Below are 19,285 nucleotides of genomic sequence, written 5' to 3' on the forward strand. Positions count from 1 at the left end.
CCAACGTGCGCTGTGGTTGCTATACAACAGTTTGGCAGGATATAAGTTTATCAGAATATTTAAGAACAAATGTTTCTTCAAGTCTTCCATGAACAAACGCACTGGATCTCAAAATATCACAAGAACCCGTACAACTGAACACGCGATAAATATCATGATACTCAACACGAACACACACGCACACACACACACTCATGTAGGAAACACTGCAAACACGGCGGCTGTGCGACTACACCTGCTAAAGGGGGCGAGAGACGTGCTCTCCTCACTCATCAGTTCCACTCACGTGTGTGCGTGACTAAAAATCAGTCTCCGTGTGGCCTTGGCGGCACGGTCGCCGGTGCAAAAGCTGATTGCCACCATGAAGCAGGGCTGCAGCGCTCAGTGTGGCCCGGGCCAGGGGCTCTGATCCTGATCTCCTTTCCTGTCTTTGTTCTTCTGTGATTTTGGAAAAAAGCAGACATGGAAGTCAAACCAAAACTACAGCGAGCACGCACTCCAGCACTGGCCAGAGGCAAGACCCTGGATGCTTTTTACTCTTCTATGACTCGTGAACTCTGACTCAGCTTCTAGCAAAGTGCAATTCAAACAGGTTCACTTCACACCTGAAGGTTGATGATTAGTGTGAATGCAAACACGACTCTTTCCACTCTCATTTTCCATCTCAGATTGTTTCATAATAACACCAAAAGAGCTCCGAGCATGTCTCCATTTGTCTGGAACAGAATTTGTATGTGAACTAAGCCCTTATGAGCACGCTCACACCACCAAAGGGAGTGGATGATCATTCAGCTATGACGGTCAGATAGTCGTCAGTTAACCTCAGAAACAAACCTCCTGCATGTCGGTTACTTTGGAGTTCCTGTTGCTGTTTGCAGCTTCCATTAATGTGAGTCCGCTGGCTTGATCCTGAACCAGAAAAACTGTGTGTTGGTGCTGGAAGGTTTGACTGCTGCAGCTCTGGGTTGTGTCGTCAGGTCTCAGTGGCTTTAAATAACTCCAGTCTTCTTAACTCGTGCTCTGTTTCTCTGTAATTAAAGCTCAGAGGTCAGAGAGGTGAATCCAGAGCTTCAGTCCCACAGGAAGGACAGCGTTTCAGTTTAAAGCATATCTCATTCGGGGTCATCACTGATTCTCTGCCGTGTATTTAAAGAATCTCACGGCTCTGTGAAGGCAGGAACTCTGCATCTCACTTCTGAGCGCAGCCTTACATTACAGCAAAATGCACCTGAACTCAGGCTTCAGCAGCCACACCCACACCGGGCTTTAGAAATAAAAATGGCTCTGAGGCCTCTGATTCCTTGGAAGTCTTGGACCCCATTGGTCCATTCAGAAATCCTTCCACACCTTCACAACACAATGGAAACAGCTGGTACAGGGGCAGACGTTTTGGGGCTTCCTGTCAATGAGAAGAAACACTGACTGAAGGCTGGAACAGTGAAGATCTGAAGGACTGCTTCATCAGACAGAAAAAGGAAGGTTGTATAAGCTATGAAGGACATGCAAAGAGAGCTGAAAGTCAAGCAGCATCACGTTAAGTCCTGCAGAACATCAAACTGAGGGCAGCTGTTGGAGGCTGCAGATTAGAGAGGACAGAGATAACAAACAGGGATTGTTTGTGCTCCTGCACACGCTCACATCAGACTTATATTTGTTCTGTTTGTTGTTAATAATCTTCCCGATGCAGACAATTTGAGTCAGAGTTCAGAGTTTTTTTTTTAGTGGATGGTTTGCACATGCTCAAAGAGCATCTGTGTATCTCAGTTTGGTTTTCACAGAGTGAGCAGAGAAAATATCTTCACCTCTGGGATTTAGCATCACTGAAACCAAGACTGAAATCATCATACAAACATCCATAAAATCACAATGCAGTTTCAGCTTCATTTCACACCTGGTTACAGGTGTCATCAATACTCACAGCTGTTCATCCGATATGACTCTTGAAAGTAATGATTTAATCTGAGGTTTTACAGATCAGAACTCCCAATGGAGGTTTTTTCTTGGATGTAAACTTATGTGTTGTCTCAGTAATACTTTGTTTTAACACCATTTCAAGTGTTTTCCTTCTCATTGAAGTTTCTGTAGTTATCTTAAGACCCTGTTCAACCACCAGGGGGTGCTGTCTCTTCACCTCTGACCCGGCTCCTCTGACCCGAGCGACTGGACTGCAGCCCTGTCAGAGTTGTGCGTTGGTGGTGCAGCCTTAAAGCGTCTGTCTGAGTAAGGCCAGTAAGAGTTTGTGGGCTATAGGCATGTTATATCAGAGGAACTAATGCTAGCTGTAGAGAAGCAGCATGAGTGATGACTCAGAGGAGGACTGTAAACACATGAGCAGCTGTGGCGTTGTGCTACACTTTGAGAGGAAAGGCAGTGCTGTGCTGACCTGTGACCCTGCTGACATCACACTCCAACTAAATGGGCATTTGGCGTGTTTGAGACACTAAACTTGACCCGCAGTGTTACTCAGTTAGAGGCCTGCTGCCTCACTACACGTGTCATTACAGCACGGAGCAAGCAGGTGTCAATCATCGCGTCTAATCTCAGGCAGAGTAAGAAGATTCACCCTCGGTGTCTCGGTCAACATCACAGTGCTGCAATCAAAGAGAGCATCTTCAGGGTAACAAAGAGAAGCCGGACGGCATCTTTGTGATGCATGCGAATGAAGCACACTTCTTAAGGGGTGTCCACACAGGAAGTGATTCACTCATCTTTCATCATTTTAATGGCAGCTGGATTATGGCTGTTCCTGGCTGTGGTTGCTTAGGTAGCCCTCTAATGTATTTACCACCCCCTGATATGTCAGTCAGAGATGTCCTTCACTCCACTGGTAGTTGCTTTAACCGCTCACCTTTAAGTTAAGGAAAGTTTAACTCAAGAGCCACCGACTTTGTAGTGGTTATTTCTCTGTGAAGAAGTCTGCACTACAGAGTGGCACGCAACGGCTTGCAGAAAAAAGCCTTTTACTAGTGTTAACAATCATCTGCAGTTTGGTCTCTGCAGCAGCTGGACTGGATGGATCCTATTGTCACTCTGACCTGCAGTGGTTTCCTGCTGGATGTTTCACATCTGTGCAGCATTCTGGATCAGCTTCTGTTGGATTCGACTTTCATGCTTGCAAGAAGTTGAGTCTGTGGTTACCAGCTGTGCAGCTTTTTAGACATTAATTGTTTCCACCTTGAAGTCACACCAGCACAGAAAATGCGCAGATCTAATCATCCTGTTGGAAACTCCTTCAGTGCATTTGTTTCTTGGCGGAAACAGTCCACTCTCCACCCCTGACTCACAAATTCCCCCCACTTACCAAAAGTCTTCCTCACAGTCCTGACCTCTGACTCCTCACTCCACAGTAAAAGGCCTCTACTTCACACACATGAATGTCAGCATTTCACAGTTAACTATGAAATAAACCGTGCACGCTCATCATCAGATGCTAATTATCCATGCGACAGCTAAGAGAACGAACCGGAAGTACCTGATGTCACTTTTTCAGCCTGTCTGTAACTGTGTCACTTTCTAGTATAATCAAGGCTTTGTTCTTTTTTTTTGTTTCTGCATAAGAGAAAAATCTTTGAAAACAGTCACTGGTCACAGTGATATCACCACCAGCAGCACAATAACCTTTTCAAGCACGCCAAATCCGCATTAGCATGGAGTACGCTGACAGCTAAAGGGCCTCCCACGGACACTTGGGATGGTAAAAGTGGTTATATAGATGTTAGTTAGCAGGGCCTGGAGAAGGCGTAGTAATGGATGGCCGCTCACAAACATGAAGCAGAGCGAGTGTGCAGAGGAATGTTACAATAGATAATCTATATATATTTTTTTCTTTTTCTTATTTTGAGAGCTTGGGGTATGACAGACGATCAGCAGCACTTCTGAGGTAGCTGGGCAGGTTTGTCGGTCAGTCTGGTGGTCTTGGAACCAGGAGCTGCCGGCGCCTCTACGTCCACACGCTCTGACATCTTCACACAGATGATGTCCACCAAGCGCTCGAACACCTGCCGCACATTGATGTTCTCTTTGGCGCTTGCCTCGTAGTACTCGAAGCCTGCAGGAGGAAGCAGAAGAGCTTTACTTAAAAACCACTGCAGCAACATTTAGAGGCGTCGGACTCAGTGGATCACATTAGACTAGTGATAAACGAAATGCTCCTTTATGCTGATGATGCCATGTTGTATAGCTCATAAACAAAGTGCTTTTAAACTCAGTGGAAATGACATTGTCCTAGTGTTTTACATGTCTGAATTCTCTGAATTTTCTGTTGGATTTTATTATTATAGCATTTTGAAGTTAGTTTGTGGTAATGCAGATGTGTTTTCATGGATATTTGTTTTAGTTTTTAGGTCGTACTTAGTTTCAGTTCACACTTTCAGTAGTGTTTCATTATTTCTGTGTTTCTGGTTCTGTTGGGTTTTACTTCCTGTCTGTTGATTGTCTTGAATATGTTTAACTGTGGCTTATTTCCCCCTTCGTCTAGTGTGTGTAAACAGTCCTGTCTCCCTCTGTGTTCTTGTCAGATTAGGTTTTTATCTGTGCTTTGTGTTGTGCTGCCCTGCATCTCCATGGGTTTTCTTTGGATTGCAAAATTTTGGATATTCCAACAAATAAAGGCTTTCTTTCCACTACCTTCCTTGGTGTTCTGGATTTGGACCCTTTCCAACACCTCCACCTTCCAATTTATGCAGGAAAACAACTTTCTCATGGGTTTATTTCTTTAATTTAATGAATGAAACATAAAATCTCCTTTCCTTTCCATGCTGATGACAATGCATTGTATTGCTCAGATGGGGTGGCTGTAGCTCAGGAGGTAAAGCAGGTCATCTACTAATCAGAAGGTTGGTGGCTTGATTCCTGACTGCTCCAGTTGGCATCTTGGGCAAGACACTAACCTCATCGTGCTGTCTGATGCATCAACCTGAGTTTGACTGTTCAATAGAAAACATTTATGTCATGGTCTCCGTGCCTGCCCGGCCGGCCCCACAAGGCTACATTTGCCGTTTTGGTTCTCTCTCTCTCTCTCTCACTCTCCCTCTCTGCCTGGGCGGGGCTCACTGTGGGCTCCCGCCCTTGGCCCACACACCTGACAACAATCACCTGTCATCACCGGGAGCACTATTTGAGGCTGGAACACAGATCCTCTCGTCGCTGGATGATTGTACTGCTGACGTTAGTGTTTCTTGTAGCTCCTGCGAACTCGTGCTTAGTAATTTGAGATTCGTGATTAGTTTGTGACTTCCCTTCTCTTCTGCTTCAGACCTTCCTCCCCGGACCTGTGACCTCCCTGCCGTGTGTGAGTGTGAGAGAGCTACCCTGTGATTCCCTGGAGTTTTGGATTCCCCTCACTGTATATACTGTGCACTGGTGCTGTAAATAAACTGTCTTTTGGAGGCGTCTAAACGCTCTGCGCCTGAGTTCCTACAACCGGATTTTGACAATTTAAGCACATAGCTTTGAGTGCTCTGCAAGAGTAGAAAAGGGCTATATATGAAAGATCATTTAGATATATGTTTTTACTAAGTACATTCTTGAATATTAATGCAAGAGGAAAGACAAAAAACCCTGAGAATGAGATGGAGGCGCTTACTGGAAAAGAACCAGAAGAGTTTTCTTCTTTTAAGCTGAGTATTTTCACTTCTAGCTTTAGTAAGATAGATGCTGTTTATATTGAACTTTAACTGTTTATATTGTCTGTTTGCTTTATGAAAACTGTTGCCATTCAGCTACGTGTCAATGTCTGCTCTAGTTTTAAAAATGAAAGGGAATACACTCCATATTTGATACCAGAGAGATCCTTAATATAATAAAGCTTAAAGTTTGGAGAGCGAACATTGGTTCATGTAAGAGCTGTCAGACAGACATGAGGTCCTCCTCATTTCTATTCGAGTAGGTTTTTCCCGTGTCATGGAAATTATTTTCTGTTTTTTTTTTTTTTTTTTTATAAATCAGACTGTGTGAGAAGCAGACACTTGAACAGACGCTCGTTTAGCTGATGTGGAGAATCTGATTCACTCTCTTTCTCAGGCTACATGAAAGGTGAGTTAAACAGTTAATAGAGCTGCAGCAAGGCTCAGTTTCAGCTCAATTATCTGCATTAGGACAGAAAGCATGAAGAGTGAAGCATCTCATCCCATATTTGTGTGTTTAAGGTGTTTCAGGCTTTCGGCTCAGTGTCAGCACAGCTCTCTGATGGACTGACCTCAGAGCAGCTTTGAATACACGTGACCTGAACAGAGGGCCCTGAATAACACCTGAGCTCGTCTAAAAACATTGGGAGTGAAGTCTGATGTCAGTAAAGTACAGACATGATAATGTTTATTTCTATTTTTCTGCATGTTCATTATTGATCATATGTAAAATTAGGCCGAAAAAGTTTGAAGGTGTTTTCATGAGTGTGCTTTAATTAATAATAATTTTCAGGCTAAACACCATCAAACAAAGGAAAAATCAATGCTGGTGCTCTGAATCACAGTTATTCATTTCTTTGTTCTGCAGTCAGCACACGGTGTGTGAAAATGAATTCACGTAGGGTGGTGCATTAATAAAATCTATCAACAATAAAGTGCAATGCTGCTTTTACTGGAATAAAAAGCTACTAGCCCTGTCAGTGCTGAGAGCCGCAGCTTTTACCTGCTTTCATATTCTTGTTCTTCGTGTTCTTGTGCATAAAGAAAAATTAAAGCTAAACTGAGTACTTTCTAAATGTTCAGACCAAGAAAAAGCAAAAATAAAATGAACTTATAATCAGATTTCCTCCAACAGGTATAATTTAAAGAAAGTTCTTCGGCAGACAGGGCTCACCTGGTGAAAACGCACCTGTTTGCAGAAACCATCCCTGTTAGTCTGAAGGCTCCTCCTGCACTGCCTTCATGCTCAAGTGTTTGCAGGTAAATGTTAGATAATATGAGGAAGGGGAGGGATTGTGTGTATGTATTTTAATCACACTATGGGTTTTTCTACTTTTTTACTACATCATACATACTACATGTCCCATGAGCCTCAGCACAGAGCTGCTGAAGGAAGAGATGAGCCATCCCTTTTTCTTTGAATAGTTAAACTAAATAAGCTCGTATATATAATTTTCTCTTTAGGTTCCTTTTTGGGGCCCTGAGGCAGTGTTTCTCTCACTGCAACCATCTCAACTAATGAAGAAGAAACGTTTCTTCTGCTGTCTGTACCACCTGAGGTGAAAGAGAGCTGAGTCTCACCTAGCTGATCAGCCAGGTGTTTTCCCTTCTCAGGGGGTACCACTCTCTCCTCGTCCATGTCGCACTTGTTGCCCACCATGATCACCTGGGCGTTATCCCACGAGTACGTCTTAATCTGCGTGGCCCTGCAAACACACAGCAACATGACCTGAGCTGAGTTTCACTTTCTGAGCTGAATCACAGGCTTCCAGCCAATCACCTACCAGTCCTGGACGGCGTTGAAGGATTCCTCGTTGGTGATGTCATACATGAGAATGAAGCCCATGGCACCGCGGTAGTAGGCTGTGGTGATGGTGCGATAACGCTCCTGACCGGCCGTGTCCTGAAAACAAACACACAGCTAGTCACATGACCAGAGATGGGCACGCGTTAGTGTAATCTGATTACTTTTTTTTGCGAGAATGTCTCATGACAGTGACGTAAGCGAGTGCGACGTTCGTGACAACAGCTGTGTGCAGATCAACAAGGGATCATATATGGAGTGCGGGAGAGAGTATGAGCGTGCAGCGTTTAAAGCGTGGAGGTACTGACCTTACTTTGAGTTTGATTTCGTAAAAAGTGACAAAAACATTAGTGTCCGTTGTGCGTGGGAAGAAAACTTCCCCTTATTAGCAAAAAACCCCCTAAACTTCTGAGCAAGCACCGAGTGCGCTACGACGTAATGGGAAATTCACAGAGAAACTCGCGGATTCTTCCACTGACCGCTGCGGCACACCTACACCAGGGTAAACCTCCGCCTACCCCACTCCTGCTTTACAGGTGAAAATAGAGCAACAGGACCGCTAGTCTTTGATTTTATTTATTTTCTGCTGTGTTTTACTTGCATCTATTTGAAAGAGTGAGTGTAAACACAAAAAAATATTTTATTTTATATGCTGGAATGTGCAGAAAATAGGTTTAAATATTAAACAAAATTTCTTCCAGTCAGAGAATGTTGCATATAATTACATTTTTGCTTGATGCATAAAGTTAAAAGATTAAAACTAATAAAACAAGTTTTAAAAAGATACTTTTCCATTTGATTACATTTTGTGTGATGGATTATGTAGAAAGAGTAGAATTGGGCTGAAATATCTATCGCTTCATCACCTATTCAGGTTGTAAATCATGTTTTTAAAAAGTAACTAAGTAACTAAGTAATTACTTTTGAAAATAAGTAATCAGTAAAGTAACGGGATTACTTTTTGGGGAAGTAATCAGTAATTAGTTACTGATTACTTTTTTCAAGTAACTTGACCAACACTGCACATGACTGTGCCAGCTGCAAACAGACTTTAACTAATCAGCAGCCTCCAAGTACTAAAAGCTGCAGTTCTTCCAACGTCCAGCAGAGGCTCCAGCAGTGAGTCAGCCCCTTCAGACTCCGATGTTAAAGGTTTACAGCAAAAATAAACATATTTACAGCTCGATACACAAGCTTGTCTGGTCTCTATCGATAATTTCCCCCTTTATAACAACAGTATGGGGGGAGTGGTTTTAGCACTCGCCTGGAAAGTTTGCATTATTAGAGGCGTGGCCTCTTTGACTGACAGGTAAATGGTGACACAAGTGGCTGTAGCTGCTACCAGTCAATACCTCTGGACCCTGTTTGTGCTGTTAGAGCCTTTTTAATGACATTATGTGACCAATAATATGCCTGCTGTGAGGTTACTGTACTAACAGACCATCTAGGAAGTGAAATTCTAGGTATCTGTGTCTGTGTGATGAACCCATACAGTCTGTAGATGCATACTGATAACAAGAGCGTTAGCTGATAACTTAGCATTCCAGCCTCTCGTCTGAATATGATCTGGAAACAATCAAAAAAAAACAAAAAACAGCACGGTGAAGGCCGAAAGTAAACTCCAAAACTTCCAGACTTCGTGGCTGCATCCATATTTAAGGTCCACTCTATGAATCTACCATGATGAAGCCATCAGTGCTGAAGCTCCAGAAATAAAGCTGTAAAAATGTCTGTAAATCTGCAGGAGAAGAAAAAGAGAGGAAGACGCTGGATTGAGACACAGCGGGGAAAAACTCCTGAAACAAACATCCTCACAAATACATAAACTACACAGCAGGTTCATTATAGATAATTTGTTTGGAACCTAAAATATGAGTGTGTTGATTCAGCTTAAGTGTTTCTTTAGACACCTGCTGGGTTTCTGCAGAAGCTCAAAGGCTTGAAAGAACAACTTCTGAAGAGTAAAGGGTGATGAATAAAAAGTTCGTTTTTAATATTTAAGCAAAACAGTCATTCAGCTAACGGCATCAGCATCCCTCCCTGTGCTAATGTATATGTGTCAGTGCTGCTTTAATAACTCTGACTTGTGATATGACAGATTGAATACACATCATTACTGTGGAAACTGAAGACGATCAATAAAAATGATCTAAGAAAGCACCAGAGACTCTTTCAGCTAGTCTCAGGCCATTGATCTCTGCAACAAGTAGCCGGGCCACAGTGTGACTTTCACGCCACCGTCCTCCACCACTTCATCCTCCGTATCACTACAGCTGCCCCGAGTCACTCTGCTAATTTTAGCTCTGACTCAACACTTCCTGATTCTGCCTTTATCCGGAGAGACACAGCGAGAGCTCGTATACGATTAATTAATTCAGACTGTGGAGTGTGTGTGTGTGTGTGTTTACGATGGAGGATGATCAGCCTCAAAAATATGCAGACAGCTGAAACACTCTCCTACTTCCTACTCCTGTATGACACTAACAGAGCCAAAAAGTCCAAAATAAATATCACGTTTTATTCCATAAGACCTGAGGCCATAAACTCATCAGAGGTTTGCACTGAGCTCGGCTGAGCGGGAGGATCAATCTCCTCTTAAACTTCTATCCAATCACACTTTTGACAACCAGAGGTGTCGCCCGTAGTGACTACATGTGTCTGTAAGCAGAGCCAGTGATCTAAAATCTGTGTTAACATGTTGAAGTTAACAGCCATAAACTACACCTCCCATGATGCTTTGGTCATAGCTCTCCATCCAACAGTTTGTGTTCAGTCTATTTTTACTCACAACGATGCTTTCAGTTTGAATCAGCTGGCTCTGATTGGCTCCAATTATGTCAACAACATACACACACACACACACACACATGCATGCACACAAACACCTTCTGGGCCCTTTGTCTCCCGCCAGGTCTCAACCTCTCCACCCTGAGAGCTCCTTTTAATTGCCACTAAAGTCAACACAGTAACGGAGTGTGTGTGTGTGTGTGTGCCTGTGTGTGTGAGCGTAAAGGGCCGCTGCCATGGCAACAACATCACCACTGATAAAAGGAGCTGTGAGTGTGTTTTTGCTGCAAGCAGAGCTCAGTCTGCTGATCCACTTTAAACGCATGCAGCTGATCATTACTGCGCTTTATGAAGACGTGCGCTCTGTCACAGCACGTTCAACATTACAGCTGACGTCACAGAATTGTAACGTTTCGTCGCAGTGTATTAAAGCAGCGAGAGCAGAGACATTAAAGGACGAGGAGACACATCACTGAACCCTCTGAGAGATTCAGCATCAGCAAAGATGGAGGCACAAGTTTAACCTGCAGGGAAAAGATGCTTTTTAAACTTTAATTTAAAGGAATAAACAGACAATTTTACAAAAACTGCCCGAATGGAACAAGTAAAGGCTAAATCCACATCAATCAAGCCAATCAAATAAAAAACAGAGCAGGAAGCATCAGTGCGATCTGCAGCGGCTAAAGATTCGATCAAACCTTAGATCAGCGTTGGGCTGTCAAATGAACATCAGATGATGTCTGTGGTCAGTTTGTGGAAGGTTTTTGATTGTTTTGGTGTAGTATGCATGAAAGATGTGGTCTGATCTCGACTTAATGTGAGATCATTCTATTCATGCAGTTTTTATTTATGGACATGAAAGCAAAAATTAAAAAAAAAAAAAAAAAGTTAATTTCAGTAATTCTTCACAATAACTGCTCCAGTTCAATTCAGTTTTATTCAGACAGCACCAATTCAGAGCAACAATTGTCCCATGATGCTTCATAGTGTAAGATAAAGAGAAAACACCAACAATCAGACGATCCCCTGTGTGAGCAGGACGTGGCAACAGGAGGAAGAAAGAACTCCCTTTGAACAGGAAGTTAAATCACATAAGATTTGATCAGGCAAGTGCTTTAAGGTGTTTCCGAATTTCTGCTGATTGGTGAAAAGTGCATCTTCAAGCACTTTGGCTCTGCAGCTCAACATCTAAACCACATGGAGTATTTCCAGTATTTAGAATGGGTCCGCTCAGTCAGCATCCTCCTGACCCATCAGGACAGCGTGTTCTGCCATACCACAAAACCTCACCAGGAACAGGATGAGGAACATGGTGCGTCCATGGAGCTGGCCCGACCTCCAGACTTCCCCAATGGCTGCAGGTGAGCAGACATCCATTTCCCCAACAACATTTTCAGCTGAAAGATCTCTCTTAGAAAACCTTTCATCCTTGTTAACAGCTCACTTGGTGCTGTGTCAGCTGAGATGCTCAGCATTGTAAGAGGGGCTGATTGGCTCACAAACTGTGACTTTCTCTATGGTTCATCTTCACTTTTGCACAGAGATGTATCTAAAAAAAGGAGAGACCTTGGAGAAAATGTGTCACTCTTCCAGCGACTGTATCTGAGCGGGTAACCTGAGGTTAACTTTGTATTTGGTGAGCTCAGACAACCTTCAGAGGAAGCTCATTTCTGCTGCCTGTATACTCAGTCTGCCATCACTGCCCACAGCTCTTGGTCATATGTGGGGTAGGAGTGTGTAAGTTTGCTCACTTACAAATAAATGAACTGTCTCTATTTTTTATGATAGTTTCATTTTAATGGACAGAGACAGAATATTATTTGAAAATCCAGAAATTGACATTACATAAACGTTATAAATACATCTGTATGTTCATTGAGGGAAACAAGTATTTGATGCTCTGCAAACCAGCCAGAACCTCCTACAGACTGGCTGTTTGCCATGTGGCGAACAGATTACAATCAATCAATCAATCAATCAAAAACTCAGATCTTGCCTCATGCGATGAGGATAATCATAGGAAAAGTAGTGGATCAGCCCAGAACTCCATGGGATGAGCTTCATAATGTTATCGTGTTACACTGTAATGGATTGGAATCTTCAAGGAGGCTCATGTTCAGGCCCATCTTAAGTTTACCAGTGAACACTTAACTCAATGAGAGAAGGCTTGGGAGAAAGACCTGTGGTCAGATGAAACCAAAATCGGTCTCCTGCTGAGGTTAGAGGAAGAGAAATGCTGAGTACGACTCAAAGAATAGCATCCCCACAGTCAGGCACAGAGGTGGAAACATTATGCTTTGGGCTGTTTTTCTGCTGAGGGTACATGATGAGGGGGCCGATGTATGACGCCAAACTAGAACCAGAACCTCCTTCCCTCAGCCTGATCACTGAAGATGGGTCAAGGATGGGACTTCCAGCATGAGAATGACTCAAAACATATCACCAAGGCAACAAAGGAGTGGCTAAAAAAGAAGCAAGTCCTGTGAAGCTACTAAGGCTTTGAGTTGGCAACTTGAGAAGTGAGCAAACCTAATGACCAACAACAAGAAACATCTTACTGCTCTGATCGCCAACAAGGCAACAAGACATGCAAGTCAGTTTATAATTTTTATGTAATGTGTTTGTTTTGGTTTTTTTTGGTTGATATTCATCTCTCATCATTAAAATGAAACCACCATAAAAAACAGAGACTCTTCATTTCAACTGGGATCAAATCATTATTCCCCCTTTAAACTTTTCTGTAAACCAGCTCCGCTTCAGCATTCATCGTCACCACGACACACCGATAAGAAGCTTGCATTAAGTCCGAGGTCCGACTGACACATTGGTGCATCTCATGCTTTTATCATCCCTTTTAAACAACATCCTGAGATACTGAAGCAGCTGTGTGTTACGTCCCTGAATGACCATCAGTGTTGAGCCCTGAGTCTGTATGAGGGAAAGAGGTTATTGTTTGGTACCAACTTTTTAAAGGGCTGTTACAGAATCCAGGTAATGTTGCATCACCTTTCACCGTCTCAGCCTTACCTGCATGGACCCTACCACCTGCCCAGGTAAGGATGATGCAAATGAGACAAAATATAAACAAAGAGAAGTTCCTGCTGACTCCTCACTGCTAATTGACGCTACCATCGCATTCCCTGACTAACAAAAGAGCCACACAAAAAAACAGACACACAAACACAGAGTTTAAACTGATAATCTGATGATCAATAATTAATTTTATGACTAAAACATTTTGTGGTTGCAAAACCACTTCTTCCTAACAGAGGGGCTGGTTCTGAGGCCTGACACCAATGCAGGTGTCCTCTGACGTCAAAGCGAACCAGGTTTAACATCTAACCACCAGCCTTACAACTTCTTTCTATTATTTTTTACTTTATAGCTAAAAAAAAAAAAAAGAATATCACAGAGGCAGAGACTGAAGACATCAATGCAACAAGACACCATGTGCATAATTTGTGACATCAGCATCTGTTTCCACAAGCCAGTTCGTCTCCGGCATCTCAGACAAGCAAACCGTCCTCACCCAGATCTGCAGCTTGATCCTCTTGTCGTTGCGATACACCGTTTTCACTTTGAAGTCAATGCCCACGGTGCTGACGAAGGAGTTGCTGAAGGAGTCGTCGGCGTAGCGGAACAGGAAGGACGTCTTCCCCACGCTGCTGTTGCCGATGATCAGCAGCTTGAACATGTAGTCGAAGTTCTGGTCAGAGCCATCCCGCTGGCCGAAACGCTGGTCTGCCTTTGCCATCTGAAGATTTGAAAAGGACAAAAACACAAGAATCAGCAACATGAATATTCATCCAGACTGAGAGCTTCTTTTAAGTCTCACCTGAGATTGCAGAGTTTACATTTGCTTGTGTAACAGTCTGAGCATGTCAGTGGTATAAAAGCTCTTTTACTTTGATGGGATCAGTTGGGATGGGAAGAATCTGTCTGCTTACAGTGTTGTCACTCAGTATTCCAAACTCTCTTGATTATTTAGACCCATGAATGTATAGAAAAAGGGTAAAGAAAATCCTTTGAAGGTGATTAAACATTTAGTGAAGAGAACACCTGAACAGCAGACGTCTGTGGTCGCCTAAAACTCACTCTCATGGTGCCTGAACCTCGTACAGGTCTGATGCACTGCTGGTTTCAGTGGTGTTTCTGAGGTGGGATGCAGAGTGTTGTGCACGCGTGGACTACAGGAGCAGATTTCATGGTGGCATGAGCGTCGTTTTAACCTAGTGTAACCAGTCAACTTCACCACCAACAACATCAAGCGACTGCCTCACTGGTGAGTCCATAACGTGCAGACAAAGGAAACGTAGAATAACCAACACTGACTTCATGTTTTATTCAGTACAACCTAAAACAAGTGGCTGAGCAGATAAAACACACAGAGGTCAGAGATCTCATAGACTTCTACAGGACCGAAGTCTGTTTGCAGCCACAGCTCTCGCCCCCTGGTGGCCATTAAAAAGAAGGCAGCTTTAAGGCATTTTCCACACCGGCTTCATTTTTCACACCTGAAGGTGCGTTAGTCTTTTCTACGGCCTGTGGGTGTTTTCTGCACGGCATCCAGTATCTGCCTGCTCCTCCACAGAATGACGCGGTGCAATGTAAATCGTAAATAAATCGTCAAAGCTGTGCAGATGATTCCAGGTGTTTGATTTGTAGGTGTGGTTGAAGGAGCTGAATAAAAAAGGACGTTCTGGGTGCAAACATCAAGCAGATCCATCAGGAGAGGACACATCACAGCTTGGTCCATTCAGAGGTCAAAGGTCTGGAAGTTACATCACAACATGAGGAAGCACTGTGTGTAGCGTGAAGAGAAGAACTGCAGGTGCAGAGGGTTCAGCCCGAGCTGGTAATATCCATCAGGTGAAGCTGAACCCGAGCCATCCCGTGCCGCTTCCATTAGCGCATGTCATAATGCAATATGATTGTTACCCCCAAAACAACCACTAGTGGAGAGCATACTGTAGATAATGTAACTGAGTACATTTACTCAAGTACTTTACTTAAATACAGTCTTAATGTACTTAATGTACTTATCCTTGAAGTATTTCTGATCTCAGCCACTTTAATTATTTTGGATGTTGTACTTTGTTTCTTCTTCTTCTTCTGTAGATTTAAAATATAAATTAATTAACACATTAAAGGTGCAACATTAAAGTCATAAACACATTAAAGAAGCAACAATTGGTGGTTTAATGAATCAATAATCACCATAGTGATTTTATACTGGCTGTAGGTGTGAATGGTTGTCTCTCTCTCTCTCTGTTAACCTTGTGATACCTGTGCAGGCGTGCCCGCCTGTCACCCTATGACAGCTGGGACAGACTCGTCAGCTGGATAAGAAAATTAATCAATTTTATTTTATTTCTATAGCACCAAATCACAACAACAGTTACCTCGTTGTATGGGGTACAATGACTAACACAGATGCTGCAGAGGCCAATGGAAATAGTCGCGTTTTCGCTTCTTTGGATAAAAATGATTGAAAAGTATAACGAACAAAAGAGGTTTAAACTTCATGAAGTATCATGTAAAACGTGTGTGAAGGCACGGGACCAATCAGGGACCACAGAATCACACCCAGCAGGTCTGAGCTCACGTGCTGCTCTCCTGATCAGAAGCATCATACCAGAGAGGATTATCTGATCATCACCAGGTTAACATCAGCACGCTTATTATCGCTAAATGAAAGGTGAAGTTGATGAAGGTGCTGTTTGATAATCAGAATGAGCAGCCATCCCTCCAATAGGGCCTCCGCAGGGAGGAGAAGCCACGGAGCAGCCTGAATCCCCGCAGACCAGCTGCACCTCTGACTTCATCATCACCATCATCACCATCATCCCACATGGACGTCATCAAGCTTCAGCGTCGAAAAATACAAACCATCGATTAGAGAAGGATCGAAGCCATCGATCACCGACGATGATGTGAAGATGATGATGATGAGGCTGGAGGAAAATCGCAGAGATGCACGAGCCCCGGTGTCGCACCGGTGCAGGTGTGACCGACGTTTCTGGATCAGTGTGTGTGTGTCCGTATGTGTGTGTGTGTGTGTCCGTGTGTGTCACCTCTGCTGGGCGGATCGGACGCTCTCTCGGTGTCTCGGTGTGCAGATAAAATCCGTGTGTTCTCAGCAGTGGCTCCTGTGCTGGGGAGAGGAGGAGGCGCGTGCAGACCGGATGTTTGCTGTGAAACGATCTGAAGAGTCTGAATCTGTCCGCGCGCAGCTGTTTCACGCACGGCGGCAGGATGACATGCTGCACACAACTCCTGCTGCTCCTCACGCGCCAGCAGCGGCTCTTCCACGGTCAACGAGCGGCTCCGTGCGCGCGCAGGCGGCTCCTCTTCAACCAATCACAGCGCGCCGCTCCGCAGACGCTGCGCGCGATGACTCATAACAACGGAGGAGGCTGAAGGAGCGCGAGGACAGCAGCCTGTTGGAACTACTGCACCATCATCATCTTCATCCTCTTCATCACCATTGTCTTCATTCTCATCATCTTCATCACATCATCATCTCATCATCATCACATGATTTTCATGATCTTCGTCATCATCATTATTTTCATAATCTTCATCACATGATCATATTATCATCTTCCTCATCATCACATCATCATCATCATCTTTATCACCATTATTTTCATCATCAGTATTTTCATCATCTTCATCCCATCATCATCTTCAGCATCATCATCCTCAGCAGCAGCAGGCAGACACACTTGCAGATTCACACTGTGAGAAACTTCAGCTGAGGGATCTGATCGGTTCATGCATGTGCAGGAAACACATACAGATGGTGCAGTGCTGTAAGAACAGGTGGAGCAGCAGGGGGCGGGGCTGGCATTTTAAAAAGAGACACAATTTACACAATGACTGAAACTAGCTCACTGAATAAACAAGTAGAACAAGTAGAAAGATATGTGCTGCCCCAACACTCACAGAGCAGAGCTGTTGCAGCCCGTCTGCAGGGCATCTGCCTTGTAGCGCAGCCTCTGCAGTCGAGACCACGCAGTTACAACAGACCTACAACCATGCAGGCATCTGCACAGAGCCCCACAAAACTGACCTCACACACCTCGCAGAAACTATATTTTTCAGCACATTTGTTTCCTTCTACACATCATTGCCTCGGTCTTTATATGAATCTGTGCGCTCTTTAAACATTTACATTATGACACAAACTATAAGGATCTGCAATGATCCAACATTTGAAACAGAACAGGTGAAAATGCTCACCTGCCTGATGCCTGCAGAGAAACCACTGTAGAACCTGACAGTCTACCTGATGGAAACTTTATTTCATTCAAAAGCTTTCCCCGTGATTTCAGCCTTGCTTAGAGTGTATATCCAGTAGATGGCGCTGTGACTCAATTTATTCACTCAGTGTCTGGGAGCTGGTGTTGTGACAAAAAGTGTTGTAAATGACTTTTTGGCATATAATCTGCCAAAGCTTTGCCAAACATATGAGTGATGAAGGATATAAAGTCACTTTGAGGCAGAAAGGACATTCCTGTCCTGTCAGTTTTTGGCAAAAGTGACTTTTACCCTTTGAATTAAATTTTTGTTTTTATGTCTTTTCATATAAAGGATGTAGCCAACAGGGCAGCAGAAATCGCAACAAACATAACATTGCTGTTTGATAAAGATATTTGAAGTGGCCAAATCAGGTTTTAAGACCATGCAAGTGAACTGCTGTTATAATATATATATATATATATAGCTCCTAACCTAGAAACTGCTTCTCAGTTTTTCAGTGCGTGACAAGTGTGTATGAGTCACTGTCAAGAACTCACCAAAACTCTGAAGCCAGGACTCAAACTAATGATCCAATCCAGACACAGGAGCCTGGCAGAGGCCAATCACTGCACTCCACCTGTCACTGCATCACTCACACACACACACACAGTTAGGAGGAGCAGCAGATACTGGCTCTTGTTGTGGTTCAGTCAATGGCAGATGTGTCAGACAGTGTCTGTCGCTATAAATGTATCCAGTTCACTTGTTTTATTGAACAGTCTGTGTGAGAGCAGCTGCAGCACAGAGAAAAAGAAACCTGACTGAAGCTCAGCTCTTTATTTTTGACTCCAAACTTTACCTGCTTGATATTGAGCTGCATTGTTATTGATTTATTTTTAAATCATGTACAGCTCCTCAGGCTCTCCAGCCTCTCACTGCTGACCTTACTCGACCTTTTTATTCTAACTTTCATTATTTAAAGTGCGTGCCACATACTCGACTATCGTGATGCCGATGTCATCACTTCCTGTTCATATTCAGCGTGATCACCTTTTTTTCCCTGACTGAAGACATTTAAACACATGTGAAGAGGAAACTCATAAAACACTAAAGCTTTCATCACAGAGAAGAATGTAAACATCAGACAGACACCGGGGAATCATTTTCAAAGAGTTTATTAAAGCACAGAGATAACCATGAAGCTATAATCAATAACCCCTCACCGATTTACAGATCAATACAATCATCTTTCATTAAAAATTCATTTTTGTAGCTCAGATGATCAGAATACGATTAGATTCTAAGCTTTACGTGATAATTCACTGCATAAGAGAAACAGCCTGATTAAAAAAAAAAAAAAAACAACAACAACAATTTTCGAAAAGCAGACGAGTTTCTCTTCAGTCTTTAAAGCTGCACTAATCACTCAAGCCTTTCAGCCTCTTTTGCAGTTTCGGTTCTGCAGACATTCACTGCCTGACTTCAAATTTAAAGACCAATTTTGATGCTTTTCTTTATTAAACATGGGAGAAAATGAACATCAGACCAGACAAAAACCTTTATCCACCAATCACATCGCAGAGGCTGATAAATTTAATCCTATTCTACTTATATAGCGCCAAATCACAACAACCGTCACCTCGAGGTTAAAGCAATCATTGCAGCTTTAAACGAGAGAAACCCTGCAGGTTCTCGCGGTTACTGTCAAAGAAGGGACAACATAATAGACCTATGACACCAAACCACAGAAAAAGCAAAGAGCAGATAAATTTAAAAGAGGAAATCAAACCATGTTTACACCAGCTGGCCTGATTTTTACATCAAT

The 19,285-nt window shown here is 43.2% G+C and overlaps 1 protein-coding gene across 1 annotated transcript; it reads right to left on the reverse strand.

The window, feature by feature from the left end:
* Positions 1 to 3,674: 3,674 nt before the first annotated feature.
* On the reverse strand, positions 3,675 to 16,569 carry rab3b (RAB3B, member RAS oncogene family). The gene is made up of 5 exons (XM_026157880.2): positions 16,290 to 16,569; positions 13,745 to 13,969; positions 7,409 to 7,527; positions 7,206 to 7,330; positions 3,675 to 4,048 (listed from the first exon to the last, which is right to left on the reverse strand). The coding sequence occupies exons 2-5, from the start codon at positions 13,967 to 13,969 to the stop codon at positions 3,864 to 3,866; spliced, it is 654 nt and encodes a 217-aa protein (XP_026013665.1). The 5' UTR covers positions 16,290 to 16,569; the 3' UTR covers positions 3,675 to 3,863.
* Between the last annotated feature and the right edge of the window lie 2,716 nt (positions 16,570 to 19,285).

Source organism: Astatotilapia calliptera, chromosome 23 (assembly GCF_964374335.1).
Source record: "Astatotilapia calliptera chromosome 23, fAstCal68.1, whole genome shotgun sequence".
Taxonomy (NCBI): domain Eukaryota; kingdom Metazoa; phylum Chordata; class Actinopteri; order Cichliformes; family Cichlidae; genus Astatotilapia; species Astatotilapia calliptera.